A 19,653-nucleotide genomic window follows, 5' to 3' on the forward strand; every position below is an offset into this window, starting at 1 on the left:
GCATGGCTGTTGTCAAGTGTGACTCCTTTGTTGGCCAGGCTGGAGAAGGGCATATGGAGGTGTAAGCCCTTTAAGTCTTTAAGACAGGTTAAGCAACCCTGAGCTGAAACCACTCTAACCGCTCCAAAATCATAACCGGTTGTAAACACCGACGTCGCTTCAGAGTAGAAAACTATACCGCGGAACTGTTTCGTCCCTCAAATTATTAAAATTACCATGCAGGGCCGGGGTTGTGGCTGAGCAATTGTTACTGGTCTGGTGTGTGGGAGGCCCTGGGGTCACTTCAGGCTTGGGACTGGAGACACCATGCTCTCCGAGGGGGCAAAAGTAAAGTTCCCAAAACCCATGGTGGGGACTCTCCGTGCCCCACCCCAGCCCCCAGGGTGAGTTAGGGAGCCAGTGCACCTGTGCACATACACACATATAAATAAAAAGTAACTTGAGGCCATGTGTCTTCCTGTGTAGAAAGCAGCTTTGGGTCTTGAATGTAGACCCGAGTTTCTTCCCCAGAACCCCAAGGTAGCTTACTGTGAACGTGCAGCTATTCCGACTTTGAAAGACCACTCCCCAAGCTGCTGGTCCCGTGCATTTCAAATCAGGACTATTGCAGCCTGCAGTGCCACATAAAGGCATGGTGGGACAGGTGCCACCTGCTCCTCTGCTGGCTCTTACCTGCCCCCTGGGTGGAGATGTGGATGGGGGAACTTGGTCCTGTGCTTAGCCAGCCTTGGCTGTGAGGATTGTCTGCCCACAGGGGAGTCTCCGCTAGGCTGGCTCCCAGGGCCTTCTTTAGGTCTGCTGCAGTGTAGGGTTGCACTCTGAGCGTGCTTGGCTAGAGGTTCCCAGTTGGAATCCTGCAGAATGTGGGTATGCTTGAGTTGCCAGGGTGACTTGGGTATAGGTGGTTGGTCACTCAGGAGTACCTAACACATGCACCCTGGAGACGGTGACATGTTTGCCCAGGTTTGTAGCTGTGTGTGGAGGAAGTTTTTCTCTGATGGAGGAGGCGATCATGGCCTAAGGGTCCCCCCCCTCCCGCCCCCTGGTTGAGAATTTTATGGTGTCTGGGCTTGGCGTGTTGGGTTTTGAAGGTGGTAGACCAGTCTGATATTGAGGCACGGTACTAGAGCTTTCTTTCCCTCAATCCCTGAGCGGCTTAGTCCCCATGCATGGTACTAGGGCGGGGCGTTACTTAGGAGTGGCTGCTTAAAGTAACTTTGTTGCACAAGTCAGTTTACATCCAAGCCCCAAGGACCCAGCTGCCACTTTAAACATCTGGGGGAGTGGAGCTTTGGGTGTAGGCAAGCAGGCTGCTCCTGCCATACATCCTAGTCCCCAGAGGGGTCTTTTTACATTTTTACATCACGTTCCTTGTGTGCACGTCACTGTGTGCATGTGAAAGTCGGGGGACAGCCTGTGGGAAGTTGGGCCTCCTTCCTCCTTCAGACCCAAACTGTTGGGCTTGGTGCTCAGGACCTTTTCTGCCGGCCCTGGGGACAAGCCACTTGCCTGCTTATACTCTGGGCCAAATCCTGAATTGGATTTGAGTGGCGGGCAAATTCGCTACGATCTGAGAGGGACCCTCCTGGGTGGTCCCTACTCCCCTACTTCCTCTTGAGTCAGCAACGTGGAGCCTGAGAGTCCCGGTGGGACTCAGTGTTTCAGCTCCCGTGGACTGCGAGCACTGAGCAGGCCACTTGTGAGGCCAGAGCTGGGGAGCGTGGCCACCTGAGACCTAGAGGCCAGCACTGGGACCCCTGACTTGGGGATCGGTGGGTTTTGTGACTCAGCGGCTTGGAAGAATCTCAACCCAAATTCCATACTCAGGTGATCCCTCTGAGTCTCACTCAAACAACTTAAACGTGACCAGAGGACCAGAGACACTCAGCCCCCTATGTCCTGCCCAGTCGGAAGAAACAGAGCATGGCTGTCTTTTCTCCCACGCTTGGCACCTGGAACCTGAGGGTGACCCTCAAAAGTGGCCAGCCTGTGTTGGAGCTATCGCTGGCTGGGACCAAGGGGCTTGTATGCAAACCGTGGCTTCCATTAGGGCAAGGCTAGAGGAAAACAGCCTGGCCTTGCTGTCCCCAGCCCTCCTTCGGGAATCCACCTGTGACCACCTGCTCCTATTGCACCTGCTGATAATGCTGGGATGTGGCTGGTGTGTGCCCTGGGGAGAGGTTTGTGTTGTAACACTTCTGTCCCCCACTTCCCAAGTAGCCCCCTGGGTCTGCTCAGCCCCCAGCCAAAACAGGAAATGGGAGTGGAGGGGCCTGTCTTGGTGGAGCCTGAGAATCCCTGGGGAACTGAGCAGCACATGCGCACTGCTGCCTTCCAGGTGACCACTCAGGGCCCGGCCTCGACCTGCTGGCCCCTGGCCTGCATCCCATGGAGACTCGGAGGCACATAACCTCAGTCCTGGACAGCTTAAGTGTTTGTTTTTGGGGACTTGGGGAGGAGGCCAGCGGCGGGTGCTCAAAGGGCTCTTTGTGACCAATGAAGCCCAAAGGTGCCATGGGCCACTCGGGGATCACTGGGGTGTACGGACATTGCTGCTGGGTGATGTTGCCTGCCTCTCTAGCAGCACACTGTTGTCCTCGACCCTCCACCCTCCGTATCAGGCATGGCGCGCGGTGGGCTCCCCAGGAGCTGACTCAGTAGACATTACAGGACAGAGGTGACAGACTCTGAGCCTAGATGAGGTGTGGCTCTTGCCAGCCTTGGTCGCCCTCTGGGTAAAATACCTGAACCGGACTGGGTAATAGCAGAGTCTCTATGTCCCGGAGGCAGGTTGGGCCAGACTGAGCAGTCAGGCTGAGGAGAGGACACCCTAAGTTCCCTATTCCCTGTCCCTGTCCCTAGTGTTAGTAAGCAGCTGACAAGGGAGCCCAGGGAAGGGAAGGATCTTGCCTGTCTCACCTGCCTGTCGCTGCAGTTGGTGTGTAGGGTCTGCTGATGTGAAGGGTGCCATGCCTGTGTGTAGCGTTATTATGGTTATAGAAGCCCTGTGCACACCTCTTGCTCCAAGCCAGTCCCACCTCCTGCTGCTGTCAGGATCACCATTGGGGATGGTGCCAGGCTCTGAACTGTCAACCCTCGGCGGCACCGACCACTGGCTTCCCAACCTCAGGGACCCTTTCCTCCGGTGGGTTTTGCCGAGCTGGTGTGGGGTGGCTATGCAGCCTTCTTCGTCTGCCCACGCCAGGCTTCTCTCGAAGCGAAGCACAGCGCAGCAGCCACTTAGAATAATCGCGTCAAATGTTGCTGCCATCTGTTGCCAGACTCCATCCCTGCTGCCGCCCGAACCTCTGAGACTTCTGCTCTGTTGCTCTGTACCTAGTCAGGTGACTTCCTAGGAGGCCGGTGTCTGACTTCTGCAACCACAGAGCCTCGTGGCTCTTTCCTCCCGTGCTCCCTCCCTCCCTCCCTACTCCACCATGCCGGGTCCTGCACTCGCCGTGCTAAGTGAGTGCTTTACTGTTGAGCTCATCCTCAGCCTTCTTTTTACTCTTTTTTTTTATTTTGATTTATTTATTATATGTGAGTACACTGTAGCTGTCTTCAGACACACCAGAAGAGGGCGTCACATCTCATTATGGGTGGTTGTGAGCCACCATGTGGTTCCTGGGATTTGAACTCAGGACCTTTGGAAGAGCAGTCAGTGCTCTTAACCGCTGAGCCATCTCTCCAGCCCCATGACTACTTGTTTTTAAGATGAGTTTTCACCAAGTCTAAGTCGGCATTAAACCCATGGTACCCCTGCCTCTGCACCCTGAGTTCGGGCGCCATCCCTCACTGTTACCCCTTTCTTTGCACCTTTTTGATCCACCATGTGTGGGTCTCCTGTCAGTACTCCCAAGTTTTTTTCAGAACACTGAGACAGCAGGGCCTTTGACAGCCTAGGGGTGGACAGTGAAAGGCTTGGGGGTACCAAAAGGTCCCCATTCTCTGCCCTCCCGTGGCTGCAGGGAACCCCAGAGACTGCTTGTACATCCATGGCATTCATGCTGTGGGCAGCCCCTCCTGTCCTTGTCCACAGTGCAGAGGTGGGTAACCTCTCCCGTCATTCTGCCTGGCTGCCTCGTTCCTCCCCTGACCCACAGATCAGAGCCCCTGTCATACCCAGGCCACCCCCACTCGCCTGCTGCTTTCTCCGCTTTCACTGTCTTGGGTCAGGAGTCACCATCTGCTCTGCTCTGCTCTCCTGCTCTGTCGCCTCGCGCAGGGGTTCCTGGGGGAACTGACCTTGGGAGCAGCGGCAGAGGGGCAGGATTTAGCGGCCTGCGGGGTACACGGCCTGCGGGGTACACTCGCCATTGAACATCAGCAGACCTCCCTGCCCCCACCCCGGAGAAGCTGCCTCACATGGGTGCACTCAGAACAAGCCAGCGGCGGCGGCACACATAATAATGAATTTATTATGAAGCCGTCCAGGCTCTGGGGATCACGTGGCACCCCACACTACTGCAGCCGCCAGGTCCCTGCAGCAGGGTGACCCCAGCCTTGTTAGAGCTGCAAAAGCATCACCCTTTGGGCCGCGGGGATCTCAGGGTGGGGGTGGGGGCGTGGAGCCCGTGCTGACCCAGCCTCTGTCTGTTCACAAACATTTCAGTGGTAATGAAAAATGACGAAGGGGCAGATAGGGCATCCAGGTCCACACTGCCTGAGAGCCTTGCTCTGCTGTGCACAGCTTCCCTGGGTGTAATTACCCCAGGGTGAGGGGCTGCTGGCGGAGGAGGGAGGGGCGGATTGGTGCTTGAACTGGGCCTTCAGAAAATTCATCTCAGCTATTAGCTGGTAATTACAGAGCAGAAGAAGCAAGCCTGAGGTCTGGTGCCGGGAGGAGCTGGGATGAAAGGGACGGTAATTACGGCCTCAACAGGAGGGAGGCTGGGCTGATTAATAACTCCTGATGTACTGCAGGAGGGAAGTGGTACTGAGACACCCAGACACCCCCCCCACCCCATCCCCCACCCCATGAAGCCTGCTTGGGTCAACTGTGCAGGACCAGAGCGAGATGAGTTGAGCAGTATCATCTGCCTGGTGCTCTGGGGTCTCCTTCCTTGGCACTGATGATATTCCCGGGCATGTTAGGACCCTAAGGGGGGAAATCAGGCAGGATGCACCAAGGCAGCTATTTTGTGGAGATAGTGGCTTCTGGCAGAAACCCAAGCTCTCAACGCTGGGTTCTGGATGGCCGGGTCTAGAGAGGGGAAAGCTGCGGCTGGCCAGCTTGAGAGTGAACGTTTGGGTGAGGCAGCAGGAAGGAGCCTGTGTAGAGTGCCCAAGAGGCCACTTAGATTTAGGCTCACTTTCTCACCGAGCTGCTCGCCTGGAGAGCACGGACTGCAGGCAGCCCCGGGCCTCATCCATCACAGGCCCTTGCAAGACAGAGCTTATTCCCAGCTGTTTAGGATAATGAATTCACAGGAGCCAGTACCATAGATGACAATGGCTGGGAACAGAGAAGTTAATAAATACCCCCTAATGAGGGCAGGGAGAGCAGGCATCCCGTGCCCACCTCTCTCCTTTCTGCTGCCCCCCCCCACCTGCCTGCCGCACCTGAGCCTCTACGGACACCGGTACCTGCCTACTGAGGTGGTTTCTTCTTCGGGTGCCAGGCAGAGAATAGACACCATCCCTAGTGGCCCTAGGCCCTGTGAGTGAAGGGGACTCTTCAGCTCCCCCCAAAATTTGGCAGTGTATCCTCCTCTTTGGTACCTGGGGCCAGTTCCCCACCCCTCCCCCCTACCAGCCCCATGTGCGCATGTGTGAGGAATGGTGCTAATTTTAGACTCCCCCTAATGAAGCCGCTCATTTGGAATTCTATTTTAAGGGAGCTGACATCAGAGCAGCTTCCTAGGCTGGGAATATACTGATATCTCCAGGACCTAGGCTTGGGGTCCCCACCCCCACCCCCAAGGGTAGGGGGCCAAGGGCAGCCATGCCCTGGGCATGAGACTGCTGGAGGCCCTAGGGGTGGATCGGTCCCCTGCTCTCTGACAGTTGAAGTCCTGTTTGGGCTACCCACAGGAGCATGGTGGGGACCTTTGATAGCATGTGGTACAGGGAGGTCCTACCCGTCACAAATCCTGTTATCTGCCATCCTGCCAAGTCTGGTGGGCCCAGCATATCCGCTTACACCCATTGGCATCTTGAAGAGCCCCCCCTCCCCAGTGGCACGGTCCCCTCCTCAGATTTGGGGGATGGGCCTGCAGCTGTACCGCGAGCTGCTGCGGCTCCCAGCATCTCCATGTGCCATGCTGCCCACCTGGTGCGGGTGGTTGGGTGAAACACTGAAACTTCAACCCTCCTGCTGGATCTGAGGCAGCTTGCTTCACACAGGACATAGCTCTTCCCCCAGAGTGGTCCCAGCCCTGCTCCCAACCCACCCTTGTGCTGAGCCTACCCACTCATATCTGTGGAATGAGTCCAAGGACACCATCCCTTGTGATGGCTCCTGAGACGGCTTTGCTCTGTCAGTGGCAGAGGCTGGGGGTCAAATATGTTGGCAGAGTGTTTCTTGGCTTCTGATGGGTTGAGGTGAACCACTTGTTCCAGATTCTGTGCAATATGCAATATATTAAACTGCCCCAAGGTTGGTGTAGGGAGTAGAATAGCGTCTCCTAGTGCCTGGAGTCTCTGTGGGTCCACGACAGAAAAGGCTTAGCTGGTCTGGTCCAGCTCAGATTGCTGCTCCAGGGACTGGAAGGCAAGAAGGGGGTCCCAGCCCCATCTCCCCAAGCTGAAAACAATGTATTTGTTGGAAGTGAGCTGTCAGAACCATTCACACACAGGGCTTTCTCTGTGTCTTGCAGGAATGAGGGACAAGACTTGGGGACATGTTTTAAATCACCGGAGTCGTGTAGTTCTGAGTGATGGAGGCGTGGCAGGGTTCAGGCTGACTGCGGGGATGTGAGAACATTACCACTCACTAGCAGGCCAGCCTCGGCACACCTGGCCTCAGTTTCACCATCTGCACTCCTTGAGATCCAAGGATGACTGAGATGCTGGCCACAAAGAAGGGGGTGGTGTAGACAGTGGCTTAGTGGCTTGGCTATTTCCTAGGCTCCCTGCGTGACTGTCTAGTCACTGGTTCCAAACCTTCCTGATCCTGCGACCCTTTAATACAGTTCCTCATGGCGGTGGTGACTCAAAGAAGTCGGGACCCACAGGTTGAGAACCCCAGTAGTTTAGAGAGCCACCCTGATTGGACCTTAGGAGCTGTGCCCAGGATGTCATGGCTACCTGATCCCTGTTACAAAGAGGGCCTGGTATGGACGCAGGTCAGCCTCCAGGCTCAGCAGCCTGCTGCCCCTGGGACACAACCCATGCACCACAGGACCTGGCCACCACTGGAAGCCAGCCAGCCTGCTTGCTCTGGGCATCTTTATAGCCCTTGCTGGTGTGCCCAGCCTCTGTGACCTCTTTCTTGCAAAGCCCCTGTCCTGGCGTGCTTACTTTGGAGGCATCCACGTGGAGGAAGCGGGGGGGGGGGGCGGGGGGGGGAGGGGGTGGAAGTGAGAGATTGTTCTGTGGTGCGATCTCTGTGAAGGCGGGCCTCTTTCCCAGATGATGGGAAGCAGTACTGGGATGGTGCCTGGAAAAGCTGAAGGAGTGAGAGTGGGAGGTGGCTCCCAAAACCCTTTCTTAATGTCCTCTTCCCTCTGAGGGAAAGACCAGTGCATCCAGGCTACAACGTGGTTTCGAAGGCAGATTTTATTCTTCCGTGTCTTCAGGCCCTGGGACCTAGGGAAGGACTTGACGGGGGCCTGCAGGGAGCTGTAGCCTTGGCCACCATCTCCTACCACCTGGGGGGGATTGGATATGAGAAGAGTGAGGAGGAGACTGGCCCCGGCCTGAGAGAGAGTTAGTTAGGCACTGGGTATGCGTTGATCCCACAGACAGACCTCAGTTTCCTTCTCCGTACAATGGGGCAGTTGTCGAGCCGGCCTCCTGACGCTGTTGAAGATGTCAATGGTTTCATACCCGTGCCCGTCAGCCGCTGCTTGCATTGTCTTCTCAGTTGTTCCAGCCCGTGCCTCGTCTCTCTGGGGTCTGGTGGGGCTCTGCATATGGTGTGTCGGGGTACCCCATAGGTCTGGCTCTGGGGAGCCGGTCCAGCATTCAGCTTCAACCGGGGTGCCTTTAGACCTGAGGGGCCAGCAGGACTATGGGGATGGGTCCGCTCTCTGCACCGCTGGCTGTGCTCCGCTCTCGCGGCCCCTTGGCTCTCGCTGCATGCCGCTGCAGTGCCCTGGCGCTGGCGCTCTGCTCTCTGGGTGACACTGGTTCTTCTTTTCCTGTTTCAGGCATGAGCCATGAGCCCAAGTCCCCTTCCATAGGGATGCTTTCCACGGCGACCAGGACCACCGCCACCGTCAACCCCCTCACCCCCTCGCCACTCAATGGCGCCCTGGTGCCCACCGGTAGCCCGGCCACCAGCAGTGCGCTATCGGCCCAGGCCGCTCCATCCTCCAGCTTTGCTGCCGCGCTGCGCAAGCTCGCCAAACAGGCAGAGGAGCCCAGAGGTAAGAGGCACCAGGCCACTCGCTCATGGGATGCCCCCTGCCCACTATGCATCTCTCTGGCTGCTGTGGCCACAGGAGACAGCTGTCTGCAGCCTGTGGTACTGCACCTGCATCTCCCCTCCCCCACCACATCCAGGCAGAGCTGGCCCGGGTGTAGCTGTCAAGTGTAGCTGTCATCGTACCTCAGGCCCTGACCCCTGACATTTAACCCCAGCTCTGCACCCTGCTTCACTGTGCCTTCCTCTGTGCCTGCCTCTGCCTTCCTCAGCTTCAGTGGCTACTGTAGACGCTTATTGGTGGACAAGTGGACTTGACATTGGGGACGCCTGTGGGACCAGAGACTGGCCTTCTGAAGCCTCCCGAGCTGAGGACATCATGTTGCTTCGGGCAAAGGCTGGCTCTTTCTGAATTCGGTCTTGTTGACAAAAGGTTCTCTTAGGTCCCCATTGGATCTGGCTTTGGACACGTCTTGTGTCCTGTGATGACTGTGCTGGTCAGGAATGAGTGGCAGAGATGGGTGGGTTTATGCCTGAACTTGGGAGCTCTTCAGATTCTGGCAACTCCTGGACTTGCTGCTCAGAGAGGCGGGTGGCCAAAGTATGGAAACTTTGTCTCAAAGGCCCTGGGGTCCTACAGAGCCGTCACTTACACTTAGGCTTGCAGAGAGTCCGCTCTGGATGAGTGGGCTGGCAGAGGTGAGGGTGTGACTGGGATGGGCCCTGAGGGTACCAGAGAAGGGAGTCCATCTGCCCAGTGGAAGACAGCTGCTGCCAAAGGACCACACCTGAGCCAACCCACCTTGGTTGGCTGCTGGCCAGGTTCTGGTGACCCTGAGGAAGAAGTTAGTCTGCCCACCTCTGCCATCCTGGGCTCTCCCATTGTCCTGCAAAATCCTGGGGCCAACTGGTCGGGCCGAGTACCAGAGGCTGCGGTGAATGGAAACATGGTCAATTCTGAACAACAGAATGCATTATCCACCGCGCCTGTCGCTTCTTGGCTGTGACCTGGGCATCTGATGCCCAGGAACTTTGTGCCACACCGGGACAAGGAGACAGGGGGTGGCCGTGCTGCTGGCCGAGGCTCGGCCTGTCTCCTGAGTCTTCCCCATGTGTAGATGGGGACTTGGGGCTTGCAATGCTTAGTGTCTGTGGATACAGGGTAGCTTGGGGACCCTGGGACATCCTGACACTGGTGTCCAGCTGGGCCTGGGCCCTTGTCTGCTACCTTACTGGAAACTGGGTGTCTTGGCAGCGCAGCAAAGTTAAGGCCCACCCCGCTAGTCTTCAGGTTCTCGTCTGTGTCGCCAGGACTGGTAGTGATTCTCTGTCGCCTCGGTTTGGACCTGGTGTTGCTGAGGTGGCATGTTGTACGGATACTAAAGCTACCGCTCAGAGGGGTCGTGTTGTGAGACCAGGGTCCCGGGAGCGCATCCTCCTGTCCCCTGAAAGGACTTGGACAGTTGGAACTAGGAATTTCAAGCAAGTGGCCCTGGAAAGAAGGGAGCTTCTTTCTTGTTCAGCGAGCCACCAGTGTGGTGCAGGGGGCTTGGCTTGAGAGCTGTGGAGAGCTGGATTTGCCTCCCGGGCTGTGGGTTGCCCGTTCCAGAATATGTCATTCTACAAGCCATATCTTAAATTGGGGGGAGGGGGAGGGCTGTTTATTTGGGTTTTTTGTTTGTTTGTTTGTTTGTTTGTTTTCCAAGAGGGTTTCTCTAGCCCTGGCTGTCCTGGATCTCACTTCGTAGACCAGGCTGGCCTCGCCATCAGAGATCTGCCTGCCTCTTGCCCACCCCCACTCCGAGTCCCGGGATTAAAGGCATGTGCCACTACCACCCGGGTTCAATATTTTCTTGAGATCAGGTGTCTTGCAGCCTAGGTTAGCCTGGAACTGTGTGTAGCTGAGGGTGACCTTGAATTTCTGGTTACTGGGGGATGGGCATACCCAACTCACAGAGTGCCGGGGAGCAAACCTAGGGCCTCGCGTGTGTATGCAAGTGCCACCCCTGAGCCGGATAAGCCATTCCCACTCAGCTTTGATTACACATGCAGCTTTTAGCACACATCCTCTCTAGCATTCCAGAACATGTTTTGTATCCCCCACAGGGTTACCCTTTTCTGGCCTCAGCACCCCCATGGTTCCCTGTCTTGTTGCTCCATCCTTTGACCCCGCTGTGCAAACCATGCTAGCCACATGGGGAGGCAGGTGGGACAGGCACCCTCTCTGGGCCCAGCACCTACCTGGTATCTAGCTCTGGCTCTTCATTCCCTGCCTCTCCAGTCTGTCTGAGTCCTAGGCAATTCCAGGCGCATGTTCTTAGGCCCCCACAGGACAGGCATCTGAGCTGCCGCGCCTGAGAGCCCGTGGTGGCTCTCAGCCCACCCCAGCAGGGAAGAGGGCTCTGGAGTGAAGGTGGGGTGTCCTCCAGAACTGCTGCTGTCACCCCACAGGGGCCTCGCTCTGTGTCCCCTCCGTCCCTGAGGCTCTGCCCCGTGCCCACCCTTCCTGGAAACAGTTGTATTTTTAGCTATCTGACTGGGCTCGCCTAGGCTTCTGCTGCCGACGTCTCTCTTCATGGTGTCTCAGGGGTGCAGTTTAAAAATTCAATCCAGACAACGCAATCAGCATGCCGCCTCATTTGCTCTGCCCCCCTCCCTGCCAGAGAAAGGCAGAGGGATGGGGAAGAGAAACTAGCCCCTCCCAAGACCTCTGTGGGCCCCACAGGGGATATCCCAGGCTGTGGGCTCCATCCCATGTGGTAGTCTAGTTAAGGCAAGGCCAAGGTTTTGCCAGAAGACGCTGGGATTCACCGGGCCAGGCCCAGTATACATCCTGGCACTTTTAATCACTTGCTGTGCCCTGGTGTGTTGGCTTAACAGTCTGAGCCTCAGCTTTTGCCCAGGGCCAGCAGGCCACCTCTGGCAGTCTGTTGATCTAGTGATAGCATACAGAACGGAACACAGATCATGTAATTAAGTACGGCCCCCATGACTGCCTTGCCAAGTGCTGTCGCTGGGGCTTCCCCAATTGTCCCCACCGCCATTTTCTAATCCTGTTGCCCCTGTTTATGCCCCACCCCACCCCAACTCCCTAAACTTGGGAACACCCAGGGTCAGCCATTGTGGGTCCCCACTGCTGTGGTCCCAGCCTGGCCAAGCCTAGGTAGCTGCTTGGCCCACTATGGCCTCCCAGTGGTGCAGTGGGTGGGCTTCCGCGGAGGGCGGAGGGTGTACCCTGACTTCTACGCTGGTTTCTGGAAGGAGCATTGGGCTGTGGTCTCCAGCCCAGTCCCCAGGCTGGACCCCTGGGTCTATCCTGCCCTGGCTTCTTAAGTCACTCCCATTACTGTGGACTCTGAATAATGTCCCCAGGTGCTCAGCTGTTCTGAAGCTGCCTCCATCCACCTGTGGCTGGCAACATTGTAGCTCCAGTCTCTGTAGAGGATAGGATCCAGTCTTTCCTCCAAGTAGCTCTGCCCCTCCCCCCAGAGGCCCTTAAGCCTCTTTAAGATTCCATCTTTCCCTGTGCGGGAGCCCAGCTTGGCGGGTGTTGAGCACTCCTACCAGCCCCGTCTATCATGCTGCCCTGGTGGGGGGGAGGGGGTTGGTGACGGGGGTGTTTCTGTCTTTTTGTGACATTAGCCCAGCTGCCTTGAAGGCAAGGGTCCCCCAGATTGCTCAATGGACTTGGCTAAGTTACTTTGAGTAAAGGGGTACTGGGAGCCTCTGGGATCTTACACCCGGAGCCATGTCTCAAGCCACCACCAGCCTGGCCCCATCTGAGGTTCTCAGAGCAGAGGCTCTTTGGCCTCTGTGAGAGCAAGCTGTAAGAGTCCCCGCCACAGCCCCCACCTGTGCGAGATGAAGCTGGGTGCTGCTGCCAGGCAGGGCCCAAGCTGTGTGGCAATCTGCTCATCTCCCACGGGGCCCTGGTGCCGTCTGCCGAGGGGGGTGGGGGTGCGACAGTAGCCCACATGTCCCTGACTGATCGGTGGAAGACCCACACAGCACCAGAGCTGTGTGTACCCTCACTTCCAGTACACCCAGGGCCTTGGGTCCCCTGTTTCCCAGGAAGCACGTGGGGGAAAAGCCGCCTCATATCTGGCTGTTCGCCACTTTGTCACCTGTGGGGACAAGGGTAGCTTAGAGCAGTTAAGCTTCTGATTAGACATCCCCAGTGCTCTGAGCTTTCCGGAAGTCTTTGCCACCTGCCGGCCCTGTAACCAAGGGGCATCAAGTTACCATGGGTGGTGGATGAAACCCATACCCAGCCCCTGAGAGGCAGAGGCTGGGGACCATCCCTCTGGGTTTGAGTCCGAGCAGTCCCCCCACCTGCCTGCATGTCTGCTACAGGGTGGGCTGGGTGCAGGCCGAGACACACCCTGTGTGCATCTCCTTGGAAATCTGCCTCTTTCAAAGAAAACAACCAAACAAATGGCCTGCCTGGCATGCCTGCCTGCCTGTCAGTCTGCAGCTGGCAAGGTGGAGGCGTCTTCTCGCGGTGTCTGGAGCCCCATCTGCCTGTGTCTCAGGTGTGAGCAGCAGGGCTAGCTATTATGGAGGAGAGAGACCAGGATGGGGAGGGAGAATCACCCAGAGTCCAGAGCCACAGCTGGCCCTGAGGTGACAGGAGGCAAGCAGGGTGTATGGACATCAGGATGACGGTCCATCCTCTCTCCACCCCTCTTACCACCTCTCCTTCCCTCTTTCTATCCCCCATCCCACGCCCACCCCCACACAATCTTCACAGTGTCCTAACATGGCAGTGGCAATGGGACAGAGCTCAACTCCAAGGGATCCATCCTCACTGGCTCCTGCCAGCCTCAGTTCTTAGGACTGGTGCTGTGGTTGGTCACAGCACGTTCTTTGCCCGACAGGTATTACTGGAAAGTTAGTTTCTCTCAAGTCACAGCCCCTTCCTGACTGCTGACTGGGGTTTAACGGCACCACCACCAGCCCCGTTCCCTCGCGGACGGACACTGAGGCCACCCAGCCTCCAGATCTGTGACATGCGTGAAGACGCACTGGCAGAGCAGGAGGGAGTCCTATCTGGCAGCATATGGCCACCCTGTGGCTCCGTTTGACTGTCTCCTCAAAGCTGCATATCATGGCGGATGCCTCTGCTGGAACTTGCTGCTGCACGCCTGGCTATTTGTGCTACACTCTGGGGGCTCCAGAGCGCTTCCCTGCCTGGTGCTTGTCACTGTGCCCTTGGTCCTAGGTCCCCTTCACTGTCAGTCCTCATAGTGCCCGGGCAGTGGTTGGATCGTAGTGTTGGTTGGGTTTATTTCTTGTTCCTTAACACCCACCCCCACAACTAACTGTTGGGAGTCGCTTGAGTCTGCAGGGACGAGAGTGACAGCCCTGAGATGTGGGACCACTTCTACCAGCAGGGATGTCAGATAAGAGTACCTGCTGTGCAGAGATCCAGACCTGAGTCCAGATTTCTAGAACCTGTGTGGGGGAGGCAGAGGTGGAAGGACCCCCCTTGGTAAGCTGGTCACACCAGTCGAGCTCCGGGTTCAGTGAGAGAGTCGGTAAATACAGGGAGAGAGCCGTTAAGGAAAGCACCTGAAATCATCTTGCGTGCTCGAACTGACATACACATATTCAACTGACACACATATTCAGGAAAAGGGGCCATTGCAGGTGTTGCTCAGCAGTTCGTATCTGCACCAGCTGGCTAAGGCCGCCCAAGCTCTTGCCTTTGGGGGTCTTGGCTCTTAATAACACGGACTGCCCCTCAGGGCCTTGGCCTCATCTGTGGGGGTCAGTCAGTAAAGGTGATGCAGGCACCCTTCTGCCTCTTCATCTGCAGCCCGGCCCTGGCTCTCTGACCCATTCCCACCACTCTGGCTGAATAGCTTCAGTTAATTACAGCGATGGCGGACCTGCCTGCTCCGGCAGCACAGCTAGAGAGAAAGAGAGAGCACAGGGCCGGGAGCCAGGCGCCAGCCTCGCTAATTGGCAGCGCCTTGTGAGGTATTGATCCCAAGGCTCTCGCTGGTGAGCACTGGCCTCTGCCTTCCACCTCCAACGGGATTAGGCTGCTAATTGTCCGTGGCCAGCCTCATCCTCTTTGAGCCAGCCCCACACTAGAGCCTGCCTGCCCCATACTCATCCCTTGCTGGGCCAGGCTATTGCTAGCATGCGAAGGGGCAGAGAGGGGTCAGCTGAGCTGGCTGCCTTGGGACTGCCCTGTCCTTTATAACAGATGGGGGTACAGAGGAGCTAGGATGGTCCCTGAGGCACCATCTGATTTCCCCCTCTGAGGAGGGTCATTTGGCTACCTATCTCAGCAGGGCCCAGAGCCCTCAATGGTGGTCCAGCGCCTGCAGGCACCTGGATAGTATGTGAGTCGGCCACTGCCGTAGCTAGCAGTTGTCTTCTGTGCGTGGAAGTGTTAACTGTTTTTGCTCCCGTGTGAGGATAGCATGTTCCTGGCCCTTGTGTTCATGTCTGTGCAGTGGGTGGGAGCTACTGTTCACAGTAGCTGTCAGGTAGGGCCAGGCAACTGTCCAATGACTTGTCCCCCTCAGTGATGGTCAGCAACCTTGAGGTATGGATGGAGTTCTGGTTTGGGAGACACTGTTCAGCAAAGGGGGCCAGGGAATGATGCCCAGAGCCTACAGAGTGTCACCCTCAGGCTGCTGGGTCTCGGGCGGAGCAGGCACGGCTGCAGGTTATAAAAGTGTTCCGCAGGTTGATGGTGGTGATCAAGCGGGGGCTGGCTCTGCTGAGGTGGCTCTGTCCTTTCATCCCAGGGTTCAGACAGCGAGGGCAGGAGGATTGCCATGAGTCCAGACCAGGCAGGGCTCCAGCGTGAGATCCTGTCTCAAAAGAGGGGGGGCGGGCAGGAGTTGCTAGGGAGATGATTCAGTCAGTAAAATGCTTGAGGGACCTGAGTGTGAGCCCTAGAACATACCTGTTTGAAGGCAGGCATGGTATCTTCCACTCCCAATCTCATGCCAAGGAAGTATGGACACACACAGCCCTAGGGGACCTCCACCCCCATCCCCATCCCCCACCCCACCCCCTGCCTTTCTGTCTAGCCTGACTTGAGCTCCAGGCTGTGGAGAGAGCCTGTCTTAGAAACAGTAAGCAGTGTCCCGAGGACTGCACCCAAGGTTGTCGTCTGGCCTCTGCAAACATGTCTGAGCACATGTGTACCCGCACACACAGATTTCCGCGTACACAGAGATCGATGGCGTATTAGACGTGAGCATCATACCGTGGCTCCCCTGGGAAGGACCGCGCGGCACACCCGAGCAGGTTGCTGTTTTAGGCAATAGGAGGATTCCTAAAAGTAGTGTGAAAGTGATTGCGTTTTTGCCTGGCATGGAGACAACCTGATTGTCAGCTCTGGGCCAGCTTGGGCTGAAAAGTTGGGCCCCTGCCTTTCTGCCCGCGCCCCCCTCCCCCCAGGAGCTATGTTCCACCCTTTGAGGTATTGTCTCTGAGCAAGGAGGTTGCATCCTACAGTGTGTGCTTGGCTTGGCTTTTTCTGTTCCTTGTGTCCTCTCGTGAATGTGGCTGAGGGCCTTGTTGGGGCATTCCCGTATAGAATAGGCAGGGCTGGGACTTGGTATAGCCCAGGGTTGTGGGCATGCTTCACATCAGACCGCGTGGACTTTCTCAGGGGTGTTTGGTTGACAAGAGCCCTCACTTTTGGACACATATAGTGACTGGCATTGCAGGCCTAGGGTGTGGCTTTCTGGCCCCTTGGGTTTCTCAGCTGCACAGAGGGATACCCTCCTACTGAATCCAGGGAGGTATAGAATGCCATGCCCTCCCTGGCTCCTGAATGGTAGCTCGCTCGTGCCAAGGTTCTTGGTCAGTCCCCAGGCCTGGCTGCACCCAACCTGTAGCTTGCCTCCGTCAGATCCCAGAAGCTGGCCTCCCGAGCCAGTGTGTCTCTGAGCCTAGCTGCTCTCCTGTGCTTTCTGACTGGCAGGCACTGGATGGTCACTGTGCTGGGTTCACACTGCCCAGCCTTGGGGCTGGCTGCTGCCCACTGCCCGCTTGAGACTAGAGAGTTCTCAGGGTGTAGGCGGTGGGTGTGGTGCTCACTGGAGACCCAAGAGATTCTTCCCTAGGCTCCAGCCTTCAGCCTGATTGCCGAGGTCAGGCCCTGGTAGTCATGTGAACAAGAGGTGTGCTTGGCTGGAGCTGCTCGGGGCACTGTGCTGTACAATTACACAAGTTACACATGGGCCTCCGCAGTCAAGAGGCCGTGCTATGTGTCCGCAGGTAGCATGATTGTCCAGGGAGAGAGGGGGCTGTGTTAGTGACGGAGACCAACCCTCACTACCAAGCTCTGTTGGAACTGACACCCCAAGAACTAAGCTGCCCCGCCACCACTACCTACCTGCCCCTGTTCCCTTTTGCTGCTGGGGGTGGTTGGGAAGGGGAACACGTTGCTTCTTTCTGGGGTCGTGAGGCTGTTCGGGGTATAGTAGTATTCACTCAATGTGGCCTATCCACTGGAGGTACATTGACGTGGTTTTAAAAGAGTGTGAGTGACATCTCAGATTTTTTTTAAGTGTAAAAATAGCTGTCCACCTCTACGCCTGAGAGGCAGTATGACAAGGGAGGCCACAGAATGGCTGTGGGTCCGTCCCTGCCTGCCTGCTCTTGGGCCTCACTCCCCGTGAGCATTCTGGAATGGCAAGAAGCGGGGGCGTGGTGGGTGGTGGTGTGACACACACAGGCCCCTGAGCTGCTTCATTTTCTTTCCGCAGGGTCCTCACTGAGCAGCGAGTCATCTCCAGTGTCCTCTCCAGCCACCAACCATAGCTCTCCAGCTAGCACGCCCAAACGAGTGCCCATGGGCCCCATCATCGTCCCCCCTGGGGGTCACAGTGTCCCCAGCACTCCCCCAGTGGTCACTATTGCCCCCACTAAAACCGTCAACGGAGTCTGGAGAAGCGAGAGCCGCCAGGTGAGTGGCGCCACCCAGAGGTGTGGGCACGGTGGGGGTAATGAGGATGGAGGCGGGGTGTGTGGGGGTGTTCCTGCAGGCTGTTTTCTGTCCACAGCTCTGTTGAGAACTTGAGGTGGGAGCGAGGTTGACCTCTCACCCTGGTCCTCAGACTCTTCTGCTAGGTGAGCTTGTTACACACCCGGTACTGGAAGATACTAGGATTAAGGCAACCCTTACATCAGACTTGTGACAGAGTACCACAAATTCATCGTTGCTTGGTTTAGGAGGCCAGAGCCTCCCTAAGCCTGGGGAGGGAGGGGGTCGCCAAGGCCCTGCCCCTTTACACAGTGGTGTCTTATTGTGTCCTCTGGTGGCCTGGAGGGCAATCACTTCTCCCTTAGGGGTCTACATACCCAGAGGCACCAGGTTGAGACCGACAACAACCATAGAGTGCCCGAGGTGGTATCTTCGTGCCTTGGATCTTTGGCTAGACCATAGCTGTGACTGCTTTGGAGGAGTAGGGGCGGGACTGTAGGCTAACTCTGATGGTCCCTGATGCCAGCCAGCACCGGGGTCCTTGTGTCTGCAGCCTCTAGCTGACCTAACTACAGTGGAGGAGCCAGCCCCAGAGCTTCCCCTGTACTGCTGGGCCTCCCAGTGGCCTGGCAGCCTGGCGCCCAGAGGGGGCCTTGCTAATTAAGAACCGCTGTCAGCTGTGGCTTTCCCGGGATTCTCCAGCCCCATTCCCAGAGGGGTTGTACTGCTAGGAAGTACTAATTAAACCACAAAGATGGAGGGGAGGGGAAGGAGAGCACCTCTCCCCTGCTGGGGCAGGGCAGGATTAGGCAGGGTGTGAGTTTCATCTGCCCTTCAGGTCTGATTGGTGTCCCCAGTAAAGTGCTTGGAGCAACCATCAGGTTCCTGACTGAAGCGCGGGGGCCAGCCTTGGCCCATTCCTCCTGTGGCTGAAGTCACACTTAACCCTGGGAAACCTGTCTGAGCGATTCTGTCATCCAATCTCAGCTCAGAGCAGCCTAGACCCACCCTGTCCTGGCTTAAGAGAAGTCAGAGAAGTTGCCACCGCCAACCATCTCCTGTCTGTGGAGTCCTGCCAGAGCGCAGCTTTGACCTCAGACTATGAGTCAGCTGATAAAAACCCCCATATATAGCCTTCCCTTCCCGGGATAACCAGCTTGCCTGGTGACTGGCTTTGCTCCTGAGAGAGAAACTGGTGGGAGGGTCACTTCCTGTTCCTGACTTGGGCCCCCCGGAGCTTCCGCTGACTGGAGCCCCTGGCCCAGGTCCAAGACACTTCATGTCCCCTTGGAGAACTAGGGGGTTCCAAGTGCCTCTGCCTTGTGACTCCTCTGCCCAGAGCCTGTCACTATCCTCAGAGGATCCTTACTGCCTCAGAAACATTTAGTAACCCGGAGAAGGGCTCTGATGGCTCTGCTCCAGCAGTTCACGCTGCGGTTAACAAGACCTGCTCGCCACCAGGGAGGCTGCCGCCGCTGACAAGCGCACACAGTGGATGATGCTCAGAGCTCAGCGGAGTTTAATCCTTTCCAGGAGGGCGGGGGATGCGCTCTCCCTGTAGTGTGGCCATGAGTCACTAGGGGCCTCTGGAGGCTGCATCCACTGGTTGGGAGTCAAGGGGGTGTGTGTGTGGCTCCAGGGTGACCAGGCAGTGGAAACCGCGTGAGAGATGAATGAAGAACAGTCTGGAAACTAAGGGGCCCGTCCCACTTGACCAGCTGTGGAGACCTCGCTCTAATCAGTGGAGAATGAGAGTTCTCTCTTCCCCAGCCGCTGCCGTTCATGGATGCAGCTGTGTCTTGGAGCAGCTCTGCAGACATATCTTGTCTGCCACAGCTGCTGCCAGGAGGGTACCTTGGGGCAGCCACCATGCCGGGGCTTTTTCTGTCCTTGTCACCCAGGCAGCACCCTGCCCCACAGATGGCCTGGTTAGCCAGGTTCTAGTCAGAGAGGCCACAGGCCTGAGGAGGGCAGCAGTGTGCAACACCCCCCTCCCCAAAATTGGCCTGATGACCTTTTTTTTTTTTCTCTTCTTTTTCATCTTTGGGTTTTGTTTTGTTTTGTTTTTTGAGACAGGATTTCTCTGTGTAGCCTGGCTGTCCTGGAACTCACTCTGTAGTGCTGGGATTAAAGGCATGTGCCACCACTGCCCAGCCTGATGGCCATT

General features: G+C 56.9%; 1 protein-coding gene across 5 annotated transcripts in view; it reads left to right on the forward strand.

The window, feature by feature from the left end:
• Positions 1-19,653, forward strand: part of Gse1 (Gse1 coiled-coil protein) — a 353,997-nt gene that overhangs the window by 320,236 nt on the left and 14,108 nt on the right. For 4 of the 5 annotated variants that reach the window (XM_021169947.2, XM_029480385.1, XM_021169948.2 and 1 more), the window contains 2 exons: positions 8,313-8,531; positions 17,269-17,468. In XM_021169947.2, the coding sequence (XP_021025606.2) occupies positions 8,313-8,531; positions 17,269-17,468 (419 nt within the window). The remainder of the gene's footprint in view (positions 1-8,312; positions 8,532-17,268; positions 17,469-19,653) is intronic. The other variant, XM_029480386.1, reaches the window with a different exon arrangement.

The sequence above is a fragment of the Mus caroli genome, chromosome 8, assembly GCF_900094665.2.
Source record: "Mus caroli chromosome 8, CAROLI_EIJ_v1.1, whole genome shotgun sequence".
In the NCBI taxonomy this organism is placed as follows: Eukaryota; Metazoa; Chordata; class Mammalia; order Rodentia; family Muridae; genus Mus; species Mus caroli.